Source organism: Talpa occidentalis, unplaced genomic scaffold, assembly GCF_014898055.3.
Source record: "Talpa occidentalis isolate TD23 unplaced genomic scaffold, MPIMG_talOcc4v2.1 talOcc4.2, whole genome shotgun sequence".
Lineage (NCBI taxonomy): Eukaryota > Metazoa > Chordata > Mammalia > Eulipotyphla > Talpidae > Talpa > Talpa occidentalis.
Genome location: NW_023602073.1, coordinates 56,507,431 through 56,520,704, shown reverse-complemented (window position 1 = coordinate 56,520,704; position 13,274 = coordinate 56,507,431). Strand labels below are relative to the sequence as shown.

Genomic DNA, 13,274 nt, shown 5'->3' with positions numbered 1-13,274 from the left:
CACGCTTGTGTGCTTGACTGTGTGTGTGCCTGAGTCAGTATATCTAAGGCAGAAGGGGTGTATGTGTGTGTGTGTATGTGTGTTGTGTGGTGAGCTAATAACAGAAAACCCCACTGTTTATTATGCATCCAGTATCTTTCAGGCACTTTAAAGATATTTCCTTTTATCCTCACAGCAACTCTAGGAACTCCCCATGTTGTAGAGGAGGATGTGAATAGTCAGAGAGGCCAAGCGACTTGCCCAAGGCTGCACAGCACTTGCCTTCAGCAATCAGTAATCACAGCAGCGGAGTTGCAAGCGCACTATGCCTGGGGGGTGATCACATACTGTTCACACCTCTTCTAGTGCAATTAGAGTCTCCCCTTTGATTCCTAAAAGGGCCCAAGTGGAGATGAAAGAATTGCATAGTCACCCTGATGTAGGTCATCTCTCCTGACTTGGGAAGGGGTGGGGCTGGAGGTGGGGGCAAGATGGGTGGCTGGGGCCTCGTCCAGTGGTAGCCCCAGAGGGTGAGGGGCTTCGTGGGGTCTGGGAGGGGCAGGTTGGCACAAGGCTCCGGTCAGTGGCTGTAGGTGTCTAGAGGGCCAGTCTCCCTAACTGATCAGGGAACCTGGGAGAGGGGCCTCTCCAGCAGCCCCAGGGAGGTGTGTGGTGGCTGTCAGCACGGGCAGGGCAAGGAGGGCCGGAGCAGGAGTCAGAAGAGCGTAGCCTCACTGTGACCCTCACATGAGCTCTGTGGCCTCCCCATGCTGTTGCTTTCTCATCTGAGAAATGGGATTGATGAAGAGCCAGCGTGGAGGGTGTCTCGGGACAAGAAGGAAGCCATAATGAAGGCGTCTGGTGAACCGTGCAGCGGCGGCTCTCAAGCCTGGCTGTGCATTAGAATCACCTGGGAGCTTTTGAACCGCTACCAGGGCCCCACCCCTGACCCACTAAGTGACCTCAGGGCCAGGGCCTGCCTGTGGATTTTTTTAAAGCTCCCCAATGATTTTATGTGTATTTGGGGCTGAAATCTTGGCCAGAAACAATACTTCCCAAGCCTGGTTCACATTGACTCGCTGGGGATCTTTTAAAACCAGTGATGCTTGAGTTCTTCCCCCAGACTTTCTGATTGAATTGGTACTGGGTGCAAGCTGGGCATTTTTTTTTACATTTTATGAAGGGTAGGTTTATTAGGAAAAGGAGAAAGAAAAAAAAAAAGGCACCTGCACCAACACAGGTGGACAAGAGAACACCAGGATTTTTATGAAGTGCCCCAGGTGGTTCTACTGTGCAGCAAAGTGTGGGAACCAGTGGCTCAGAGGGAGAGGTGACTGGTGGGAGGGAGCACAGCACCCCAGGCAGAAGGGAAGGGGTGAGCCAAGGAGCAGAGACTGGTATGTACTCCGGGCAGCAGAGAGGGGTGGAAGGACAGCACCTCACAGCTAACCTGGGTCCTTCTCGCTGCTTCTGCAGCCCCAGCAGAGGCAGGTAAAGCTCTGGTGAGCCCTGACTTGGGTGAGGCGAGGAGCACAGGAGCTCAGGAGCTGTTGGTCATTTTGTGGGACTTGGGCTCTGACCTCCCAGGGTTTGGGCCAGGATTGAGCTGAGCCAGTCCCTTGGGGAAATCTCTTAGGCCAGGAGGGCTGAGGTGGTACCCACAGAGAGTGCTGTCTCTGGACTAGGCACCTGGGGCAGGGCTTGCCCCACCCGCAGGTCTGGATCCAACTCTGTCTTCTTTTTGCTGTGTGACCTTGGACTAGATGCTTAATCACTCTGAGTCTCTGAAGCTTGTCTGTAGAATAGGGAAGATAACACTCATCTCAAAGGGTTGTGAGGATTGGAGATAAAGTGTAAGGAGAGGCTGACTGGCAAATGATGCCTATGATAGGCACTGATAAAACGGTTGTCTTTGGTACAGAGGAGTGTAGAGATGGGATTTCTAGGCAATTGGGTAATTTAACAGCTCAAGCCTACTGGTAGGGACTTTGTCAGCTGTGGGGTCTAGGATAAGGGAGGGTGCCATCCTGAGGTGGGTGGTATAGTTTGTCTCAGCTGTTGCACCCATTTTTTAGAAGCGACACCGAGGAATGTGAAGACCTGATGGTGCTAGGGAGTTGGCAGAGCAGGTTTATACCCAGGCAGCCTGGCTCTGGAGCTGAGGTATTGCCCTCCCTCTCCCACTTCCTTCCCTGCCCCCGGGCCCCACTCTGGGTCCTTCTCGTTGCTTCTGCAGCCCCGGCAGAGGTAGGTAAAGCTCTGGTGAGCCCTGACTTGGGTGAGGTGAGGAGCACAGGAGCTCAGGACCCACTCAGCCAGCCAGGCACGCTTCTCCATCTACCCCCGCTCGTCTCCAGAGGCTGGCTCCCACTCACCTCTCCTGGCACGCCTGCTCCACCAACACCAGCAGCCTGGGCTTGGCCCGCTGTGGGCCTCTCCATGCGCACAGACTAGATCGTTGGTGTCTGCCTGATTCAGTGCCACCAGTTGCTCCTGGAAGGCAGGGTTTCCTCAGCACCTCCAGCCTGCCAAATGGCTGGGCAATGAGCGCTTCTGTGGCCAGAGAAAAGCAGCAGATGCTGGGTGGAGGATTGGACTGAAGGGGGGAGGAAGGGGTATAGGTGGACACCCACTCTTTCTCAAATGTAACAGCTATGAGGCTTTGGCAGACTGGGTATAGATCCTGGTGCTGTTCCTAGCTAGCTGTGTGGCCCTGGGAAGGTCACTGCACCTCTTGAGGCCCCAGTTTCTTCCTCTCTAAAATGGAAATATTATTGGCCTCTCCCATCCCCCAGGAGCCCTGTCCCCACCAGAACTACCTCCTGCACTATTTCCTGGAGAAGGGATGGGGATCTGCAGGAAGCACCTGCATATGGCCTGTGGATCGCCCCACACTTGAGCGAGATAGGGGGTCACTGAGCGGGCGTCTCTGCAGTTGTCGAGGCCCACGGGAGGGCAGTGCCTGCCTCCATCCTCCCCTGCTAATCCCCTCCCTGGGAGCCTGCAGAGCAGGTTTTGGGAATTAAAGCCGTAAACAAGGCAGATGTGGCATCCATCTTTTTGACAGCACAGCCAGCCAGGTGATGGCTGAGTGGAGGAAGGCCTGGTTTATAAGGAGATAGGAGAAATTTACTGCCTGCTGCTCCCAGGGGCTGGGAGCTCTGTGAGGGAGGGTGGCTGCCTGTCACCTGGGGCTGTGTGGGGAGCTGCATCGCCAGCCTGTGCCGACAGCAATAACTCCAACAATAATAATAACTATAATGACAGCTAATATTTATATAGCATTTATTACTTGTCAAGTGCTGCTCCAGTGTTTGCATTTAATCTTCACAGCCACCCATTGTACAGATGAGGAAGCCGAAGCACAGGCTTGCCCAAGGTCACACAGGTAGTAGCAGAGCTGGGATTTGAACCCAGGCTGTCGGATTCCAGAGATGTCCTAGCCTCAGAGCCCTGTTGGCTATTCCAGGATGGCTTTGAAGGATTTTTCTATCTCCACATTCCCAAAGGAACCTGAGGAATCCCCCTCCTGGGGAAAAGGAAGACAAACATTGGGAATTACCTAACCTGTGTCAAGCTGTGTCACACGTTAGAGGAATTCACATTTGCTTAAACCACTAGTCACATGGTGACCAGAGGGATCCTGGGCCGTCCCCTCAATGCTGTGTCTCACTTGTTCAAGAAGCATTTACTGAAAGATTGATGGTGTGCTGGACTCTGTGATTGGACAGACCTCCTCAGGAGCTTGCCCCTGCAGGTGGGAGATGTATGCCTTGTAGGCGAGGTGTGTGTGATGGTGTGGACCCAGTAGTCAGGGCCTAGGCCTCCAGTGACAGCTGAACGGTGAGACAGGAAGCACAAGTCCAGGAGGCCTCTTGGGAAACTGAGTCTGGGAGACCAAGGATGTGCGCCTTTAAAGGTCAGAAGCCCTCACTGAGAAGGTGACACTTGAGCAAAGGCCTCAAGGCGGTGAGAGCAAGTCATGTGGAGACCCGAGAAAGAACATGCCAGGCAGAGGGCACAGCATGTGCAAAGGCCCTGAATTGGGCCCATGACTGGCAGGTCTGGGAAGCAGGTAGAGCAACAGGTAGGAGATGGGGTTGGAGAGGTGGGGCTGGGGTGACTAGGATCATGTGGGCTTCATAGGCAATCTGAAAGGATTTAGTCTTTTATGCAGAAGAAGCCAAGGCGATTGCAGGGTTTGAAAGAGGATTGATGTGATCCGATTTATGTTCTAACAGGCTCACTCTGGCTGCTGTCCAGGGAGGCGATGGGGCAAGGGCAGAGCAAGGGGCCAGCTAAGAGGCCAGAACTACAGTCCAGGTCGGGGGAGGGGGTGGTGGCTGCCAAGGAGGTGGTGAGAAAGGGTTGGATTCTTTATAAATTTTCCAGCATGCAGTTTGTGGAGGGATTTGTGGTAAGAGGAAGATGGCAAGGAATCAAGGATGACTCCATGGTTTTTGGCCATGTGCTGAGATGGGGACTGCCGGGAGGGTGGGGCAGGGTGGTCAGCTTGGCAAAGTCATAGTTGGGTTCAGAATAGGGGAGGGCGAGAAGCCTGGTGGGCACCTGTGGCATATGGAGTGTGAGCTGGACTTTGGGGGGAGACTGGCTGACCTTGTAGTTTGGGGAGTTGTCAGAATACAGATGGGACTGGCTGGGAGCACAAAGGAGTAAGTGTAGTTACAGGCCCGAGGCCTGAGCCCTGGACCCTCAAATGTCGGGGAGGGTAGGGAGAGAAACTAGCACAGGTGCTGAGGAGAGGCAGCCAGGGAGGCAGGAGGGAATCTGAGTTTGGGGTCCCAGAGTGAAGAGAGCATCACGAGGAGGAGGGAGTGAGGAGGAGGGAGTGACTGACATGTCACGTGACCTTGAGATGCCAGTGGGATGAGGGCTGAGCCTAGAGCAGCGGCCTTAGCGACCTGGGGTTTCTTAGTGGGGTGCGGGGCCTGAGTGGAGCTGGTCAGGGGGATAACGAAAGAGAGAAACTGCCGACAGTGAGGCGGGACAACCCTTTTGAGAAGTTTCATTGTCAACGGGGGAAGGGATGCTAGCCGGGGAAGGAGTGGGTTCAGGAAAGGGTGTTTGTTTAAATGGAGAAAATGACAACATATTTCTGTGTTGATGGGAACGATGCTTTGAGGGGATACTTGATGCTGCTGGGGCAGGAAGGGGCATGACCGAGCGAGGTGGGGTTGTCCACATGGGGGTTGATGGTGATTCAGCTCTCAGCGCCATCTCCCCTACAGCCCCGACCCCCTGTATACCTGTCTGGGAGAACTAAATGCAGGTGTCTGGGGTGCTTGGAGGCACCAGCAAAGCCAGCGAGGTGCAGAGAATGGCCTTCTGTGGGAGCCGGCCCTTGCACATGAGGTGTGCCCTCTGCCACAGGTGCCACTTTTCCCTCTGGTCCCGGTGCCAATCCCATTTCACAGAGAGGGTTACTGAAGCTCAGAGATGCTGAACCACTCTCCATGTCTGAGACTGAATGGGGGTCTTTAAGCTGCTCCCACCCGGCCCTGTTCCTCCAACTGGGCTCTGAATATCTGGGGACACTTCTTGAGGCCGGGCTCTCAGGGACCTAGGAGTTGCATGATAATCCTTAAACTCTACATTTTCATGGATGACCATCCTGAGTGATCTTTACCAATTGCAAAGATGCAGCTTCTCTGCTGCTGTGAACATTTGCAGTCGGGAGTCACCGTCATAGCAAGGACTTGAGCTTCCAATATTAGTTTTTTCTTCCTAGAGTCATATTCTTGGCAAAAATTGTTGCTTTCCAAAGGCTAGCCCAAGGCTGAGGAGCCCTCAGAGCAGTCAGAGCTCTCAGGGCACAGATAACACTGGGGGGCGTCAGGAGCCCACCCCTGCCAGATGAGTCACTGCACCTCCCTGTGCCTCAGTTACCTTGCCCCTGGGGTGGTGATTCCACCTGCCCCAGCCAGTCATCTTTCCATACACCTGCACTGGCTTGGCATTCCCTGCGGCAGGAGTTGGCATAGAGCTCAGGCTGGATTTGGGGGAACAGACCTAGGGATGGAGGGACCAGGCTGAGATGTTCAGAGATACCCCAGACTAGAGGGCAGGTGGCTGGATGGAGGCTGCAAATCAAGGGGAGGGAGGAGCTGCAGATGCTGCACTGGGGTGAAGGACAGGCAGGTGATGTGGGACAAGGCAGAGCCTGCCAGGTGACTCCTGGGAATGCAGGGCAGGACCAGGGGTGGGCGAACCTGACCTTGGGAGCAGCACCCGAGAACCCTAGGAAGGATCTGTGTATTTCAGGGAGATGATGGGGGAGAAAGGCTGAACCCAGGCGGCGTCAAGATAGAAGGGAAGTGTTGAGGGAGCAGAGTAGCAGCTTCCGCTTATGAGCGGGCAAGCTGGCCTGGCCTGTCTGCATGGGGCGGGTACCCTTGCTCATCTCACAGGGAGGGGAGAGCCAGACTGCAGTGGGTGGAGGAGAGGCCTTGGCTGGTGGGAGGCCTCTGGGTGGGAGTGTCAGGGAGGAGAGGAAAACCCAGGCTTGGAGAGGACAAGGCAAGATGTTGCCTGTTTTATACCTGGGCACCTTGGAGTCCTCTCAGTGGGCCCTCAAGGTAAGTTCTATTCTTCTCAATTTACCTGTGAGGAAACCGAGACTGTTGAGGACATAGGTGCTTGACCTGGGTCCTCACCAGAGTGAATGTGTTCGCCGCTTCAGTACGTCAGACAGCTTTTTCAGGGGGCAAACTGGGACCCTCTGCTTCTCCTGGGAAGTTTGCTTAAGGAACGAAAATTTGTGTGTATGTGTAGATGCATGTGGTGTATATGTGCCCCTGTGCTGGGTACACGCGTGGTCTATACCTGTGATTGCAGACACTGCTGGGCCCCCTGCGTCCCCTTGGCGCTCACCAGCCCTGGGAGTCAAAGCCCTGGGAATCACCCTTGGGGGTCTGGCAGGAGCTGGGGTCTTTACCCCCCAGATGTGACAACCTGGTAGCTCAGTCTCCTAGGGGGCCTTGGGGGGTTGAGCCCCACACCCAGTATCACCTGCCTTCCCTTCCCTTCCCCATCTCACTCCCCTCCAGTGCTTCTAGGCATAAAACACCTGCACTCAAATCCTTGCCAGGACCTGCTTGCGGGGCTTCCTGGTACGAAAGGGGGTGAATCTGAATGACCACATGCTTGTACAAGTGTTGTGCTGATTGCGTAGCTGTATGTGTTGGATGTGTCTGTTTGTGCACTCATGTTTCTAGATGTCTGAGCACAGATAAGTGTATAAGCATGTATACATGCATGTAGATTTGTGTGTTTGCCACTGTGTGCATAAATGTGAAAATCTGTGTGTGTATCTGGTTGTACACCAGTGTGGGAGGGAGCTGCATCAAGAGTGGTGTGTGCGTGTGTGTATGTGTGTGTGTGCATTACAACTCAGGAGCATTGCATCTGGGCGGGCTGAGTGGTGGAGAGGTGAGGTGGGGAGAAAGAGAGGAACTCTGATTATTTCAACCTTGAAAACTCATTTCAATTACAATTTACAACCTGCAGACAAAGGCTGCAGTCTCCGTAGTAACCACAGCTGTGGGGTTTTGACGGAGAAAATCCTCTCCCCGATGGCTCCCGGCTGGCTGTCACCCGTGGCAGAGCCAAACGCTCCTGCTCACTGTGCCCCGGGACACAATTAGGACATCTTCAAACTGTTGCTGCTGTCACTGCTGCCATGTGTCCGGAATTTATCTCCTTCAGTAGCTCTCAGAAATGTATGTCTTGCTTCCTCTCAGAATCGCCATGCTCCTACCTGGGCCTGGGGGTCCCCCCACTACAAAGGGGGCTTTTCTTTTCTTTCTTTAAAGTGTACTTTTTTTAAAAAAAGATTTATTTATTTATGCATCTAAGAACTGGGGTACGAGGGGTGAGAGGATTCACCACAGACAGAGTGGGGAACAGAACAGGCAGACTGACAAAATACACTGTTGAGGGGAGCAGTGGGCACGACAGGAGAGGTCTGCTGTGACATGTGGGACCCTTGATGGCCGGGATTGAACCGGTGCTGCAGAGGCTGCGGACAACTTCACAGCGTTGCACTCAACCACCTACGCCACCAGGGGAGGCCCACAGGGGGCTTTTCTGACCCCTCTTTCCTCTATGACCACCTGCCTTCACTAGCCCTGCAGACATGGACCTTTACTTCTGGGTGGGCTTGGCTAGACAGTTGGGGCAGAGAAGGGGGAAGGAGGGAGGTTGGGGCTGGTTGGAGGGAGGGGGACAGGAGGGACAGTTGAGGGTGGCAGAAATCCTTTTGGAGCTAGAGAAGATCCAGGTTCAAATCCCAGCTGCACTTACCAGCTTGGCCATTCCCTGACATGTGTGGACACCTACTGGTGGCCGGATTCCATCGAGGCCTGGGGTATGTCACTGACCACCTGCGAACCTTCTCTGTGAGGGGGTCCGGTACAGCTTGTCTCCCAGGTGTGCACAGAGGAGAAAGTGCCAGGTGCGTGTGGTAGCTGTTCTCCCTGAGCACCGGCCCTGCGGGGGGTTATCTGCCAGGTAGCCGTGTGCAGGAAGCTGCACTGGTTATGAGCGCAGCGTTCAACATTCAGGACAGAGAATTCTGTCCTTGTTTAATGTGGGTTTGTGATTCTGGCTGTTCCTCTTAAACCCCTCCCCAACCCTACCCACTGTCACAGATGAAATAGGTTAGGGTGCACTTGGGCACCTGGGAAAGGGAGGGCTTTCCTGGTGAGGGTGCTCCTGTGGGTCATCTGTACCCCAGTGTTGGTACAGAGGGACCCATGACCCCCCTGAGAGCACTTGGGTGTGAACCCGAGTGGCCCAGGAATGGACAGCTGAGGAGGAACCCCTGGAGACAGAGAGCAGCCTGAGAGCCAGCTCAGTGGGGGAGGCACAGCCAGGGTCCCTCTACTCTGGTATGTCCTTGGCCATGGAAGAAAACTGCCTCCTCTGCAGTGGCCGTGGCCTCTCCATCCTGATTAATAGTTTAGTCTCCCGTCCACAGGCAGCGAAGGCGTAGCGGTGCTGCTGGAGAGCCCAGTTGGCTTTTACATTCTAGAGATGGCAGCAGGCAGGACCTGGGGGCTGGGGGCAAGGGTGGGTCCAGGGCTGGGGCTTCCAGGCACCTGTGGCCCAGCTCTGGCTGTTGCCCTTTGTGGACAGGATTGTCCCTTCTGCTTCTCTCCCGGCTCTCAGAACCCTGTGATCAGAAGCCTGGAATAAGAGAGCAGGATGGCACAGCGGGAGAATTTGCCTTTCATGTTCATCCCTGTCTCTGCTTTTGCCCAAAAATAGTGTTGCCTGTTAGCAAAGCTGTGCTGGCCCAGGAGCTGAAGGCAGGGCAGGGCTGACCCCTCTTTGTAGCCTCGGGTGTTTAACAAACGCTTTGGTGCACTTAGCCTGCCAGTCCTCTGTGACCTGCTGTGAACACTCACCATTAGTCCTCACGACACCCTCTGACCCCACAAGCTCAGTGCATCATTATCTTCATTTTGCGGATGAGGAGACCGAAACCCAAAAGATGAAATGACAGGTCCCAGGTCACATACTAGGGTAGTTGGTGGAGCCAAGGTTCAGCCAGACAGTCTGGACCTGGAGTCTGGGTTCGTGTGGGTGCCATGCAGTGACAGTGGGTAGCCAGGGGCTCAGCCGACCTTGGACAGGGCCAGGGAGGCAGCCTTGAAGCCTACCCTGCCTCCAGGTCATGCTGGAGAAGCTGTGGGATCTGTCTGAACTATCTCCCAGAACCAGCCAGACTGCATGATCTGAGTGCAGGTGACACTGATCTCTGACCTTGAGGTTGGGGTAACTGGAGCCATCTTTGAACCTTGGTCACAGGGTGACCGGGCAGGAGGATTGTCACCAGTCCTGTGTGGTTAGGGCACAGTGACTGCCCACTAGCTGACAGTGCAGTTACCTAGCCAGTGAGCTGGGCACATGCAGTCTGGGTTGGATAGTGCTGAGCTGGGGTGTCACTAAGAGGCCCGAACCTTTGACCATGTGACCTGGGGCTGCCCTCATGGGCCTCAGTTTCCTCATCTGTAAAATGGCAGGATTAGAGTAGATGACTCCTGCTGTCCTGCCATCCCTAGCATTGTGATTCCATGATTTCTGGTGTCTACTCAGCAATCCCTGGCATCTTCCCTGGGGGTGGGGGGTGGGAAGGATCAGGCTCCTGGATGAAGGATGCACAGAGTGACAGGTATCCAGCCTGGTCATCCCCACAACCTGTGGGGCAGCAACTCTCTTTTAGGTGTGAGGGCATTAAATGGTGGAGCAGACCACCGGAGGCAGTGTATTCCCCTGTACCCTGGGCCTGCCTCCCAGGTGTCTAAGGCAACGGGTGGGCATTGCAAACTGTGGAGTTCCCAGGGGATGGGGGCCTAGTGCCTACCCATCCCAACCTGGCCCCCACACGATGGACACGAAGCTTAGGCCTGGCCCATGGGGCTGGGCACAGGGGCTGCCATCCAGCCTTCTGTCCACTGGCTGGGAATGACCTGGGCGAGGTGTGACCCTCTACCAGGCAGCCTGGGTGGGAATAGGGGCTTAGGGGGTTTCATTTCCTTGTCCTGACCTTGACAGAGGAAGCTGCAGGCCATGCTGTATGCAGGACTGTAGCCTGGGAAGGGGAAACCAGGCTTCCCTTGCGTTCTGCCCATCCTCTCCCTCTACCTGCCATTGCACCCCACATGCTCATCCCAAAGCCCGTGCTCTTCCCCTCCCCAACTTTTCTTCCACACCCCCCCCACCTCCAGCCCCATCTGGCTCTTACAATCTCTCAGGCCTGGTATGGCACCAGAGTACCTGGGTTCCCTGCCAGTGCTACATGGGCCCAGAATATCACTGAGCTTTTTATGTGCCTCAGTTTCTTCCTCCCCATAATGTGGGTCATTGCTCATTTCATTTTGCAGATGCAGTGAAATAATATACACGAAGAGTTAAGAATAAGGCCTGGCACAGAGTAGGTGCTCAATGGAAGTAGCAGCCCTTATTTATTATTATTATCCAGGGTCCAGGCCGAGAAGCACCTCCGCCTCCAGAAAGTGTTCCCAGCCTGCTCCAAGCCATGGGTCTCTGTCTGTGCTCCTCAGAGATCCCCATCTGCCCATGTTGCACAGCATATGATGGGTTTGGGTCACCTACTTGTGCTGAGTGTTTCTGTGTCTCATCTTAAAGCCTCACAGTATCTCTGTGAGGCAGGATTGTGAACCCCTTTTTATTGAGAAAACCCGAGGCCTCAGGCAGCCAAGGAGCATGCACAGGCCCTGAGCAGAAGGGTTGGGTATGCCCAGAGCCCTGGGAGACCATTCCTGTTTGTGGTGAGAGGAAGGGGGTGGGTTCCCCGTTTTGCAAGGCTCATTCTCCCTAGCTAATGGGGAGGGGTCAGTGATGTGGGGAAAGTGGGTGGAGATGATGGTAACTTCTAGTTTCTGGGCAACCAGAGGCATTAAGGGCATTGGGGAGATCTGGGTCCTCAACCCTGAGGGAACTGTGGTCTCAACCTCTCTGGGCCTGTGGCCCTGCAGTGGGGACAGCATCTTCTGGCGGAGTGGCTGCTCATGAGCAGGCTGCTGTGAGTGCTGCTGCCCTCGGTGACAGACATGGCTCCCGCCCTGGGGGTTTCCCAGGCCAGGTTGGGCGAGGGCAGGCAGTCACCACAGCCCCGTCACTGCCTTCTCAGGGGGTGGTACCATAGGGTACTGCCCTGGCTGTTTGGGGGTCTTAGGGACACAGGGACTGACAGTACAGTGACAAGGCAGTGGGCCCTCCCGTTTACCCCTTGGGGCTGCCCCCCAGGTGCCTCCACGACACCATCTCCTGGGGTGATAGAGCAGCCCTGGGCTGGGAGCCAGGAGCCCTGGGCAGGCTCAGACTGGCCTTGTCACTTCTCTGGCACCAAGGTCTGCTCTTGTTTTCATGGGACGCTATGAGCACGGTAGGCCTCACAGGTGTGCCCCCCCACCCCATTTCATTGCAGACCGTGAGCGCATCGGGCAGGACTCTGCCTATGAGCAGGAGGGGAAGGTACAGTTTGTGATTGACGCCGTCTACGCCATGGGCCACGCACTGCACGCCATGCACCGTGATCTGTGTCCTGGCCGCGTGGGGCTCTGCCCGCGCATGGACCCCGTGGATGGCACCCAGCTGCTCAAGTATATCCGCAGCGTCAACTTCTCAGGTGGGGGCTTGGCGAGGGCCAACACCCAACCTCTGGTGTCCTGGCCGTGCAGCCAGGGGAAGGGGTCCTGGGGTGCTGGATGGTGGGAGGGAGGGATGCTATTTCTGTTTCAAAGGGGTGAACCCTCCCCAGATGTTTCACGCAGGGGTCTCCCAAGATGGGGTCATATTCTTCCTGCCTCTGGATAGGCCCAACCAACTGTGTGACACCCAATGGCCCCCACAGGCATCGCAGGGAACCCTGTGACCTTCAATGAGAATGGAGATGCCCCCGGGCGCTATGACATCTACCAGTACCAGCTGCGCAATGGCTCTGCCGAGTACAAGGTCATCGGCTCCTGGACCGACCACCTGCACCTCAGAGTAAGCCCTGGCAGGAGGGCAGAGAGGGACCCTGGAGTGGTGGGCAGTCATGCACGCCACCCCAATCCTTGGGAGGGGAGACGGAGAACAGACAGCCATTTACTAGTGCCGACCCAGGACCACCGCTGCCAACTTGGGGCTTCCTTCTGTGTCCCCTCCCAGACCTAGAGTGCCCTGAGGCCCCAGCCCTGAAACAGAACAGGGCAGCTGGACTTCGGTGCCCGTTCTGCCCCTGCCCTTCTCTTAGCCTGGGCCTCCCTGCCTGCCACCCACTCGCAGGGGGGAAATTCTGGATACACGCTCATACTGTACTGAAATGGCTCGAAGACTTGGTGGGTATGACACATACAGTGGGGAGGGGGTGAGCTGTCTAGACAAAAGGCACAGTTAGAGGGTGGGGTTTCTGGCTGGTGAAGAGGGAGCTATTTGAGAGTCTGGAGCAGTGTCACCCATACCAGGGCGACAACTTTTTTCTGGGTATCATGGCGGCGTCCTTCTCCTGGGTCCCTCTGGCCATACCATCCTGGCTCAATGGTCTGTCCCAGGGATGCAGTGGCCTTCCCTGTCTGGGCCTCAGTGTCCTCAGCTGTGGATAGGGTCACGGTTTTAGAGAGAAGGACCTGTGGTTTGTTCCCAAGGAAATGCCTGTGAACACAGGGTTCTTACCTTGCAAGGTAAAGGGGTGAGCCGTGCTTGGCATGGACACAACGTGATATCTAGATGCACCAGGGAGACCCAGGAGGTCCAGGTCCCTGCCT

The 13,274-nt window shown here is 55.5% G+C and overlaps 1 protein-coding gene across 1 annotated transcript in view; it reads left to right on the top strand.

Moving 5' to 3' along the window:
- Positions 1-13,274, top strand: part of GRM4 (glutamate metabotropic receptor 4) — a 100,597-nt gene that overhangs the window by 70,905 nt on the left and 16,418 nt on the right. The window contains exons 6-7 of the mRNA XM_037520867.2: positions 11,954-12,154; positions 12,380-12,516. Coding sequence (XP_037376764.1) covers positions 11,954-12,154; positions 12,380-12,516 — 338 coding nt within the window. The remainder of the gene's footprint in view (positions 1-11,953; positions 12,155-12,379; positions 12,517-13,274) is intronic.